The sequence below is a fragment of the Xenopus laevis genome, chromosome 4L (assembly GCF_017654675.1).
Source record: "Xenopus laevis strain J_2021 chromosome 4L, Xenopus_laevis_v10.1, whole genome shotgun sequence".
Classification (NCBI taxonomy): domain Eukaryota; kingdom Metazoa; phylum Chordata; class Amphibia; order Anura; family Pipidae; genus Xenopus; species Xenopus laevis.
Genome location: NC_054377.1, coordinates 85,408,255 through 85,421,482, shown reverse-complemented (window position 1 = coordinate 85,421,482; position 13,228 = coordinate 85,408,255). Strand labels below are relative to the sequence as shown.

The 13,228-nt window shown below is 39.4% G+C and overlaps 1 protein-coding gene across 4 annotated transcripts in view; it reads left to right on the top strand.

The window, feature by feature from the left end:
- Positions 1 to 1,399: 1,399 nt before the first annotated feature.
- hectd3.L (HECT domain containing E3 ubiquitin protein ligase 3 L homeolog) overlaps positions 1,400 to 13,228 on the top strand; it is a 34,983-nt gene continuing 23,154 nt past the window's right edge. The window contains 2 exon segments of one of the 4 annotated variants that reach the window (NM_001093494.1): positions 1,400 to 1,738; positions 12,405 to 12,771. In NM_001093494.1, the coding sequence (NP_001086963.1) occupies positions 12,451 to 12,771 (321 nt within the window). In that variant the 5' untranslated portion in view covers positions 1,400 to 1,738; positions 12,405 to 12,450. 4 annotated transcript variants of the gene reach the window in all.

The following is a 13,228-nucleotide window of genomic DNA, read 5'->3' as shown; positions in this document are numbered from 1 at the left end:
AGGAGATACAATCACCATCATTAATACAATATAGAAAACAATATCTAGTATGATTTATTATACCACATGGGTGCCACTGTGTTTCACTTATACTGGTGCCATAGGAAAAAAAGGCATGGTGTACAGGCTTTTGCTCAGGTTATTTGTTGTATGAGAGAAATGTGGCAATTTTTATCCTGGCGTGCAACCAATCAACTATTTGCTATCAATGTAACCTGTAAATACTACCTGCTGCTCAGTTGCTAAGGGTTACTAGAGGTTACTAGAGGTGGTTTACAGCTTTTAATACATTTTCACAGCGTTTCTGCTTATTTTACATACAACAGCTCAGACTGATCTCACGGTCTTTATATCTTTTGCTAATGGTTTGTCTAGCTCTATCATATATTTCTAGCTATCAATACATTTTCTTCTGGATATATAGTGAATAAAGTACCCCCTCTTGTAAAATATAAGGATATTATAAGTTACTGAGGAGTTCCATGACCATATTTGGCCTCCTGTTTTTATACAGGTCATGGAACTCCGAGGTGACTTCTAATATCACTATATATCCAGAAGAAAATGTATTGATAGCAGGGCCGGAATGGCACGTGCCTAGGGCGCAAAGCTGAGGGGGCTTTATTTATTATAATACACAAGTTTCAGTGAGTCATGTGACAGAAATGACATCACTAAGCTCCAATCATCACCAATGACATCACTAAGCACCGTTTATATAGTGAATAAAGTACCCCCTCTTATTATAAGGATATTATAAGTTACCGAGGAGTTTCATGACCATATAAAAGCACGAAGCTGAAAACCGAGTGTTTTTATACAGGTCATGGAACTCAGAGGTAACTTCTAATATCCTCATATTTTGCAACTGGGGGTACTTTATTTATTATAATACACAAGTTTCAGTGAGTCATGTGACAGAAATGACATCAGAACTCACCGTTTATAATTGATGACATCAGAACTCACTGTTTATAAGGATATCATTTACAGGATATTCATGGCTCTTGTGTACTGTTTATTAATAATGTTCCTCCCATATTGATCTCTCTCTCTTACATAGCAATTCATGCAGATATGTTGCACTGCTGATATGATACAGTTGCAGTGCATTTATACGTGATATTTTTAATTGGAGATGAATAATTTTACACAAGTGGAAACTGTCTACTTATTAATCGGCCCAAATACATGATTGGCGTCTCCTCCATGTCAGCCTGGACAAGGAAGAGCTGAACTACTCTTACTATTGTGGAACCTACAGTGAGGCAGCAGGAAAATATATCTATGGTTGGGATTCATGCTTTTCAGATTTTCATTGCAATAATTAAGTGAAACCTTACATCACTTAAAAGGGCAAATTGTCCAGTTCGCCTTGTTTTAGAAAGCCGTTTGCTGGGTTCATTTACACTGGTAATTACGGTATTGGTCGCTTTCATTGGTTCCGGGTTTCCTTAGCGCCGCTTCCTGCTTCTAATGAACAGGTATCCTTGGGAGATCGCTGCCAGTAAGCCAAATCAGCCTTAACTATCGCGCTTTACTTTTATTCCTTGTGAATGGAAGCCAAATAATAATCGGGAACAATACACGCTACGTACCAGGCTTCTGCTGTGCAACTGCAACACGCCTGTCATGGAGAACTCCACCCTTTCAACTCCATTCCGTGCAGTGACTGTGTGAGGTGCTGGGAGTTGTAACACAACAAGAACTGGGGAGGCGCAGGTGAAATAATTCCTCTGTAAGGTTTGCCTCTCTTACCTGTAAGATATCTACTTCTGCTTGCTTCCCAAAACACACTTAATGGGGCTCATTTATCAACACTGGGCATTGGGCAAGTTTGCCCATGGGCAGTTACCTATAGCAACCAATCGGTGATTACCGGTAGCTTTTTAAAGCCAGCTACATGTAGAACAACAAATGCAGCAATTCTATTGGTTGCCATGGGTTACTGCCCATGGGCAAATTTGCCCAGTGTTGATAAATGACCCCCAGTGTAACTTAACCAGACACAAAGTGCCCGATATATATATTTATATATATTTGATCTGTTATTCAGAATGCTTGGGGTTTTCCAGATAAGGTTTTTTCCATAATTTGGATCACTAATAAAACATAATTAAACACTGAATACACCCAATAGGATTGTTTTGCCACCAGTATGTATTTTTGCAGCTTACTTACCGTCATTCAGAACTTTCTCCATATCTGGTTTCCTGAATAAGAGGATACTGTACTTGTAGGCTGTATTTGTAACTTACATTAGGATTAATATCTTTGGTAAAAGCTAAATCCTTGGGATTTCAAGCCCTACTTCAATACAGGGCCTACCTTGAAAGTAGGGTTGCCACCTTTACTGGAAAAAAAAGACCGGCCTTCCTATATATATTAAACTTTTTTCCTTGTTAATAACATTGGCATCAACCATCATGTTTACCGGCTAGGCCGGTAAAATACCAGGCAGGTGGCAACCCTACTTGAAATTGAAATGAGTAAATATATAAGAAATTATCAGTGTATCAATCGTTCAAGAATTTCTAGGTCAGTAAATACATAATCACCCAAAAGCTCACCATAACTGATTCTCGGGTGTATCTAGGAGACCAAATGGCCATTCTCCTCAATTATCCCCCTAACTGAACCCCTACTGCCATTGCTCCATGTCCCCCACATTGTAAGATTTTAACCATAGAGATAGCAGAGCAGTTGCCACTTGGTGCTTAGGGCTGTGACTGATGCACAGTATTGTATATACATGCAACATTATTTTTTTTACAGTTTTGGTGGGTTAAAAAAAAATGTAATCTCTAGTTATACGCCTGTTGTGTTGTTCTGTCATATAGCAGATATAGTTAAATACTTGCAATAATCAGGGTCCTCTTTTATCAGTGTTTGCTTGTAATTTGTATGATTGATTTATACATCATTCTGTTGTACAGCAACATAAAATATGTCAGTGATTTATAGTATGTGATAATGATAATAACCTTGTTGTGGGAACAGTGGGTGTGTATGGTTTCAGCAACGGGACACGGAGGAAATATTTCTCCTAAAGCATTTTATTTTGACAGTTGAAAAAAATAAAATTGTTTTATAAATGTAAAACACTATGGGGGTAATTTAATTAACGTCACAAAGGGCAAAACAATTTGCACCAATAAGAATAAAAATCCACATCTCGCAATTTAATATTGTTCCTTAAAGGAGAAGTCAACACCCACGTGTAGGCCCCTAACTTATTTACCCCTCCGTGCAGGTCCTCTCCTGTTGAGTTGACAGCAGCCAACTTCTCCCGAGCGCTCTTCTTCCTGGATTCAGCTGTGTTTTCTGGAGCATGCGCAGTAGGAAGCATTTGCCGGTGCGGATCTACTGAGCATGTGCTGAAAGTCACGAAGTTTCCAAAAAACGAAATCGGAAACTTCGTGACTTTCAGGCGCATGCGCAGTTGGAGGCATTTGCCGGTATGGAGCTACTGCGAGCAAACATAACGACTTTTTCAGTAAGATGCGCATTGGGCAAACTATAAAATTCGCAAACAGTCACTATCGGTAGTGGTCACTAAACAGTTTCTGGGTTCGCAACAGATATATTAAATTTGTGCAAAGCAAAATTTGTTCGCGCAAAGGCATAAATTTTCGCATTGAGAACAGTTTTTCTGTTACATTCCCCAGTATAATTTAAAATACAGTTCTGCACTGGTAAAACTGCTATGTTTGCTTTAGAAGTACTAATATAATCTATATAAATAAACTGCTGTGTAGCCATGGAGGTAGCCAGTCAATTTGAAATAGGGCTAAATCTCTCAGGTTACAAAACAGATAGCAGGTAAGCTCTATAGCATACAATGGGTTTAGTTCTTACAAAAGAAACAACTTCACAGAGTGTGTTTGCTATCTAACCTATGCTTTTTCAGATTGAATAACTACACCACCATCATTTTATTTATATCAACCATAGTGGTTTATTATAGTGTATTCTAATTACTTTAAAAAAAACAAACAAAAAACCCTGTCATTTTGTTTGGTGTTACCGTTTCTTTAAATAGCTTGCTGATAAAAATAAATTAACCCTTTAAGTGCCACAGAACGTAGAATCTACGTTCTGTGGAAAAGTAACTTGAAATGCCACAGAACGTAGATTCTACGTTCTGCAGCACTTCCGGGTTCTGGAGCGGAGGAGCGGCTGTTAGAGCCGCTCGCTCCGTTCCGCATCGATCCCCTGCCCCTAGGCAACGAGCAGAGCAGGGGATCGAGTGGCCCCTGGGGCGCGATCGCCCAGGGGCCCAAAAACAGCAGCAGGCACGTGTAACTTACGTGTCCTGCTGCTGCAGCCTACACCGCGCTGGATATCTCCGCCCCCACAGCACAGGCACACAGAGGACGTCGCAGATCTCTTCCTGAGGCCCTTCCAGATCGCCTGCAACAGTCTCCAGCGATTTTTTCAGGTTAGTGCAACAATTACACACACAAACACACCAACACACACTTATTACAGTAATACACACTTAGATTCACACTTACACACACTTACACATACATTTTTGGGGATTGGGGGGGTCACTTACACTCACTGCACTTACACACATGTGCACACGCACACACGCGCACATAACATGTAATTTACCATTTGTACACACGCACACGCACATACATGGCATTGTGGCTTTTTTTTTTTTTTCTTATCGCATCGTTTCTTTTTTTGGCTGAAAAAAATGTTTTATTGCCATTACGAATAGCGTATTAGCTAACCGTACTGTGCAATATCTTTTTTATGTTATTTCAGTGATTATATTGCAATTTTGGGTATTTTGGTGCATTATTAGCCATTTTATTGCATTTTTAGCCATTTTATTGCATTTTCAGCTCTGCGTATGTTGTGTTCACTTGTTTCTAGCCGTATAACCTGTTTGGCCCAGCTAAAATATTCAAACTGTGATTCTGACGGCCGATAACACGAGTCTGGAAAAAAAACATTGATTTTTGTGGTTTTATTGGATTTTTTTGCATTTCACTCTTTACTGCCTTATTTTGTTTTGCCTTGTAAATTTTATTTACTATATATCCATTTGGGGGTCTCTGTGTGCCACATAGTTTGGTATATCTATGCATATTGGGCATCAAAGTGTTCAGTAGACCCCTGGCGTTCATATTTAGGATGTTTTATGCTGATACGTTACGAAATGTGGGGCATATAATGGGGTAAAATTCAAGCTTTGTGACGATTTTCAGAAATTTGATAAAAACCGTTATGTTCAGCATTGCTTTGCAGTTTGGCAGTTTACAGTAGAAACATTTATTTACCCATATTGTATTCGTCAGAATGTGTACTTTCTGAAAATATATGGTTTTCTGGGGTCTCTGTACTGTTAGGGGGGTCTAATGTCGCATAATACACACACCAGGTGCTCAAATTGAAGCAGCCAGCGCGTCAGCCGTGAAAATGTATATACACTATTGTCATTTGGGGGTCTCTGTGCGCCACATAGTTTGGTATATCTATGCATATTGGGCATGAAAGTGTTCAGTAGACCCCTGGCGTTCATATTTAGGATGTTTTATGCTGATAAGTTACGAAATGTGTGGCATATAATGGGGTAGAATTCAAGCTTTGTGACGATTTTCAGAAATTTGATAAAAACCGTTATGTTCAGCATTGCTTTGCAGTTTGGCAGTTTGCAGTAGAAACACTTATTTACCCATATTGGATTCGTCAGAATGTGTACTTTCTGAAAATATATGGTTTTCTGGGGTCTCTGTACTGTTAGGGGGTCTAATGTTGCATAATACACACACCAGGTGCTTATATTGCAGCAGCCAGCGCGTCAGCCGTGAAAATGTATATACACTATTGTCATTTGGGGGTCTCTGTACGCCACATAGTTTGCTATATCTATGCATACTGGGCATCAAAGTGTTCAGTAGACCCTTGGCGTTCATATTTAGGATGTTTTATGCTGATACGTTACGAAATGTGTGGCATATAATGGGGTAGAATTCAAGCTTTGTGACGATTTTCAGAAATTTGATAAAAACCGTTATGTTCAGCATTGCTTTGCAGTTTGGCAGTTTGCAGTAGAAACACTTATTTACCCATATTGGATTCGTCAGAATGTGTACTTTCTGAAAATATATGGTTTTCTGGGGTCTCTGTACTGTTAGGGGGGTCTAATGTTGCATAATACACACTCTAGGTGCTCATATTGCAGCAGCCAGAGCGTCAGCCGTGAAAATGTATATACACTATTGTCATTTGGGGGTCTCTGTGCGCCACATAGTTTGGTATATCTATGCATATTGGGCATCAAAGTGTTCAGTAGACCCCTGGCGTTCATATTTAGGATGTTTTATGCTGATAAGTTACGAAATGTGGGGCATATAATGGGGTAAAATTCAAGCTTTGTGACGATTTTCAGAAATTTGATAAAAACCGTTACGTTCAGCATTGCTTTGCAGTTTGGCAGTTTGCAGTAGAAACACTTATTTACCCATATTGGATTCGTCAGAATGTGTACTTTCTGAAAATATATGGTTTTCTGGGGTCTCTGTACTGTTAGGGGGGTCTAATGTCGCATAATACACACTCCAGGTGCTCATATTGCAGCAGCCAGAGCGTCAGCCGTGAAAATGTATATACACTATTGTCATTTGGGGGTCTCTGTGCGCCACATAGTTTGGTATATCTATGCATATTGGGCATCAAAGTGTTCAGTAGACCCCTGGCGTTCATATTTAGGATGTTTTATGCTGATAAGTTACGAAATGTGGGGCATATAATGGGGTAAAATTCAAGCTTTGTGACGATTTTCAGAAATTTGATAAAAACCGTTATGTTCAGCATTGCTTTGCAGTTTGGCAGTTTGCAGTAGAAACACTTATTTACCCATATTGGATTCGTCAGAATGTGTACTTTCTGAAAATATATGGTTTTCTGGGGTCTCTGTACTGTTAGGGGGGTCTAATGTTGCATAATACACACACCAGGTGCTTATATTGCAGCAGCCAGCGCGTCAGCCGTGAAAATGTATATACACTATTGTCATTTGGGGGTCTCTGTACGCCACATAGTTTGGTATATCTATGCATACTGGGCATCAAAGTGTTCAGTAGACCCCTGGCGTTCATATTTAGGATGTTTTATGCTGATACGTTACGAAATGTGTGGCATATAATGGGGTAGAATTCAAGCTTTGTGACGATTTTCAGAAATTTGATAAAAACCGTTATGTTCAGCATTGCTTTGCAGTTTGGCAGTTTGCAGTAGAAACACTTATTTACCCATATCGGATTCGTCAGAATGTGTACTTTCTGAAAATATATGGTTTTCTGGGGTCTCTGTACTGTTAGGGGGGTCTAATGTTGCATAATACACACACCAGGTGCTTATATTGCAGCAGCCAGCGCGTCAGCCGTGAAAATGTATATACACTATTGTCATTTGGGGGTCTCTGTACGCCACATAGTTTGGTATATCTATGCATATTGGGCATCAAAGTGTTCAGTAGACCCCTGGCGTTCATATTTAGGATGTTTTATGCTGATACGTTACGAAATGTGTGGCATATAATGGGGTAAAATTCAAGCTTTGTGACGATTTTCCGAAATTTGATAAAAACCGTTATGTTCAGCATTGCTTTGCAGTTTGGCAGTTTGCAGTAGAAACACTTATTTACCCATATTGGATTCGTCAGAATGTGTACTTTCTGAAAATATATGGTTTTCTGGGGTCTCTGTACTGTTAGGTGGGCTAATGTCGCATAATACACACACCGGGTGGTTATATTGCAGCAGCCAGCGCGTCAGCCGTGAAAATGTCTATACATATTGTCATTTGGGGGTCTCTGTGCGCCACATAGTTTGGTATATCTATGCACATTGGGTATCAAACTGTTTAGTAGACCCATATGTTTATATTTAGGATGCTTTATGCTGGTAATGATACATGGACAATACGATGCTGGAAAGTTGAAGCTTTGAGGCAATTTCCACATATTTCACCAAAACCGACAACTTTGGGAAAGCCTTGCGACTCAGTAGTTTGGAGCAATAAGGCATGGGTACCCATTTTAGATTCTGTAGAATGTGTACTTTCCAAAAATGTATGGGTTTGGGGGGTAAAAATATATTTCTGTGTTTTTACCCCACAAAAATGCAGTCAATGTGTTGATTTTTCATTAGCTGAAGTTACCCACGGGACTGTTTGTATGCGCTAACTTCATTTTGGGGCCTCTAAATGCCAGATACTTTGGTAAACCTATGAACAATGGCCACCAAACTGTTCGGAGGAACCCTGGCAATCATATTTAGGGTGCTTTTTCTTGGTGCATAACGATACATGGGTGATATGGTGCTGAGAAGTTGAAGCTTTGAGGAAATTTTCAGATATTTCACCAAAACCGACAATTGTGGGAAAGCCTTGCGACTCAGTAGTTTGGAGCAGAAAGGCATGGGTAACCATTTTAGATTCGGTAAAATGTGTACTTTCCAAAAATATATGGGTTTTGGGGGGTAAACATATATTTCTGTTTTTTACCCCACAAAAATGCAGTCAATTTGTTATTCTTTCATTAGCTGAAGTTACCCACGGGACTGTTTGTATGCGCTAACTTCATTTTGGGGCCTCTAAATGCCAGATACTTTGGTAAACTTATGAACAATGGCCACCAAAATGTTCAGAGGAACCCTGGCAATCATATTTAGGGTGCTTTTTCTTAGTACGTAATGACACATGGGTGATATGGTGCTGGGAAGTTGAAGCTTTGAGGCAATTTTCAGATATCTCACCAAAACCGACAATTGTGGGAAAGCCTTGCGACTCAGTAGTTTGGAGCAGAAAGGCATGGGTACCCATTTTAGATTCTGTAGAATGTGTACTTTCCAAAAATATATGGGTTTTGGGGGGTAAACATATATTTCTGTTTTTTACCCCACAAAAATGCAGTCAATTTGTTGATCTTTCATTAGCTGAAGTTACCCACGGGACTGTTTGTATGCGCTAACTTCATTTTGGGGCCTCTAAATGCCAGATACTTTGGTAAACTTATGAACAATGGCCACCAAAATGTTCAGAGGAACCCTGGCAATCATATTTAGGGTGCTTTTTCTTAGTACGTAATGACACATGGGTGATATGGTGCTGGGAAGTTGAAGCTTTGAGGCAATTTTCAGATATCTCACCAAAACCGACAATTGTGGGAAAGCCTTGCGACTCAGTAGTTTGGAGCAGAAAGGCATGGGTACCCATTTTAGATTCTGTAGAATGTGTACTTTCCAAAAATATATGGGTTTTGGGGGGTAAACATATATTTCTGTTTTTTACCCCACAAAAATGCAGTCAATTTGTTGATCTTTCATTAGCTGAAGTTACCCACGGGACTGTTTGTATGCGCTAACTTCATTTTGGAGCCTCTAAATGCCAGATACTTTGGTAAACTTATGAACAATGGCCACCAAAATGTTCAGAGGAACCCTGGCAATCATATTTAGGGTGCTTTTTCTTAGTACGTAATGACACATGGGTGATATGGTGCTGGGAAGTTGAAGCTTTGAGGCAATTTTCAGATATCTCACCAAAACCGACAATTGTGGGAAAGCCTTGCGACTCAGTAGTTTGGAGCAGAAAGGCATGGGTACCCATTTTAGATTCTGTAGAATGTGTACTTTCCAAAAATATATGGGTTTTGGGGGGTAAACATATATTTCTGTGTTTTACCCCACAAAAATGCAGTCAATGTGTTGATTTTTCATTAGCTGAAGTTACCCACGGGACTGTTTGTATGCGCTAACTTCATTTTGGGGCCTCTAAATGCCAGATACTTTGGTAAACTTATGAACAATGGCCACCAAAATGTTCAGAGGAACCCTGGCAATCATATTTAGGGTGCTTTTTCTTAGTACGTAATGACACATGGGTGATATGGTGCTGGGAAGTTGAAGCTTTGAAGCAATTTTCAGATATTTCACTAAAACCGACAACTTTGGGAAAGCCTTGCGACTCAGTAGTTTGGAGCAGAAAGGCATGGGTACCCATTTTAGATTCAGTAGAATGTGTACTTTCCAAAAATATATGGGTTTGGGGGGGTAAACATATATTTCTGTGTTTTTACCCCACAAAAATGCAGTCAATGTGTTGATTTTTCATTAGATGAAGTTACCCACAGGACTATTTGTATGCGCTAACTTCATTTTGAGGCCTCTAAATGCCAGATACTTTGGTAAACCTATGAACAATGGCCACCAAACTGTTTGGAGGAACCCTGGCAATCATATTTAGGGTGCTTTTTCTTGGTGCGTAACGATACATGGGTGATATGGTGCTGGGAAGTTGAAGCTTTGAGGCAATTTTCAGATATTTCACCAAAACCGACAAATGTGGGAAAGCCTTGCGACTCAGTAGTTTGGAGCAGAAAGGCATGTGTACCCATTTTAGATTCGGTTAGAATGTGTACTTTCCAAAAATATATGGGTTTTGGGGGGTAAACATATATTTCTGTGTTTTTACCCCACAAAAATGCAGTCAATGTGTTGATCTTTCATTAGCTGAAGTTACCCACGGGACTGCTTGTATGCGCGAACTTCATTTTGGGGCCTCTAAATGCCAGATACTTTGGTAAACTTATGAACAATGACCACCAAAATGTTCAGAGGAACCCTGGCAATCATATTTAGGGTGCTTTTTCTTAGTACGTAATGATACATGGGCGATATGGTGCTGGGAAGTTGAAGCTTTGAGGAAATTTTCAGATATTTCACCAAAACCGACAATTGTGGGAAAGCCTTGCGACTCAGTAGTTTGGAGCAGAAAGGCATGGGTACCCATTTTAGATTCAGTAGAATGTGTACTTTCCAAAAATATATGGGTTTGGGGGGTAAACATATATTTCTGTGTTTTTACCCCACAAAAAATGCAGTCAATGTGTTGATTTCTCAGTAGCTGAAGTAAAGTCCTGAACAATTTGGATGTGCTAACTTCATATTGGGTGTCTCTAAATGCCAGATACTTTGGTAAACCTATGCATAATGGGTATCAAATTGTTCAGTGGACCCCTGGCAATCATATTTCAGGTGCTTTTTCTTGGTACCTAATATAGTTTGGGATATGCGGAGCAGCAAAATAAAACCTTTGAAATGATTTTTCAGAATTTTGAATTTTTTGTTGAAAAACCGCTATGTTCAGACAAGCTTTTATGTTTGGTAGTTGGGAGTAGAGAGACATAGTTACCCATTTTGTAATCGGCAGAATGTGTACTTTTCAAAAATGTATGGTTTTCTGGGGTAAACCTACGGTTTCAGGATTTTTTGCCTTGGAATCTAAAGCATGCCGTTTTCTGCCTTAGTGCTTTCAAAATTCGGTAATATACTGCCGGGAGTTTTTGCTGTACAGAAATCCTAAATCTCCCTAAAACTATACATATCTGGTATTGGCACGTTCGAGAGACATAAGGCTTTCCAAATCAGTTGGATTTTCATCCGTAAAATGAAATATTTTTCTGGTATAAATTGATATACGATGAAAAATGGTAATTTTTCATTTTTTTTTGGTATTTAGCACTATAAATTTTTTTGCACAGGTGGAAATACATGAAAACTCAGGCAGATTTAGAAAGCTCAGTTTCTACCGAAAAAAACAATGTATAGTTTTCCTAGGTAAACTATAGGTTTCCCCTCAGAAAATGCCCCTAAAGTGAGAGAGCACAAAATGTTTCAAAAACGGCTGGCATTTCGCGTAACCAAAATGTGAAATTCTGCTGGCACTTAAAGGGTTAATTTAAAAGTAAAATTTTCCTCCTTTATGTCCTGTTGCTTAAAACAGCACACACTGTTCACAAAACAAGATTACGATTATTATCACATGTTTATATGTGAGTTCTGGATGATAAATTTTAAAGGAACAGTTCAGTGTAAAAATAAAAACTGGGTTAATAGGCAGCGCAAAATAAAAAATGTTTCTAATAAAGGTAGTTAGCCAAAATGTCATTTATAAAGGCTGGAGTGACTGGATGTCTTAACAGAACAGAATAGAACTTCCTGCTTTTCAGCTCTCTAACTCTGAGTTAGTCAGTGTCTTCAAGGGAGGGCACATGGGACATAATTGTTCAGTGAGTTTGTAATTGAGCCTTAGCATTCAGCTCAGATTCAAAGGCAAATGGTTATGACCCATGTGGCCCCCCTCAAGTCACTGATTGGTTACTGTCTGGTAACCAATCAATGGAAACCAAAAGAGCTGCAAAGCAGGAAGCAGTGTTCTGTTATGTTACACCTCCAATCACTCCAGCCTTTTTAGATTATATTTTGGGCTAACTAACTATATTGGAAACATTTTTTATTTTGCACAGCCTATCTATTTACCAAGTTTTTATTTTTATACTGAACAATTCTTTTAAGCTTGACTAATTGTCTTTTTGATTTTAGGCAGGTAGTGCAAGAGCTTCTCTTGGCTATTAGATAGTGCTGGGAAATGCAGGCCCCAGATAATCCACATCGACTACTGGGTCAAATCCGCTGTGTTTTGGAGTGCATTGACTGCTTGCGACAAGCACAGCCCCTCCCTGAGGCCTTGTGTTATATTCCTGGTGAAGTTCAGTACAAAATATGCAAGGATCCCAGTTCATCATCATCTTCTCGCTCCCTGTTGACTGTGTGGGAAGCACCTGGATACTCAAAGCAGAATCTAAAGAAATTGTCTCGAGAAACAGTTGAAGTGCCTAAAGGCAGCTGTGTCAGGGCCACCGGGGAAGAATACTGCAATGCTAATGGACTGTGGGTAAAGCTGTGTAAGGTGAGAAAGTGGATCCTGAAGACAAACAATCCAGAAAATAACTTTGTTATCCTTAACATCAACTGTATATTATACAAGGTTGGGTAAATCAAGTAAAGGGGCGGGAAGGCATACCTTACCACTAAGGATGAAGACACACAGAGCTACTTGTCATGGCTACAAAATAGACAATAGTGATAATTTGGTTTGCTAAGACACTGCAGGGGTTATATAATAAAAGGCACTAAGTTTTTCCAGGAGCAGTAATCCATAGCAACCAATGAGCAAGTGGTATATACCTGTTTGAAAGCAAACATCTTATTGGTTGCTATGGATTTCTGCTCAAACTTAGTGCCTTTTATTAGATATGGGGGTATGTGTGTTTTAGCAGAGGTGATCTCAGTATTGTCTATGGCAGGGTATTTTGAAGCCACAAGAAGTAGCTGCTACTAGAGTAGGTATGATTCAGCCTCCAATT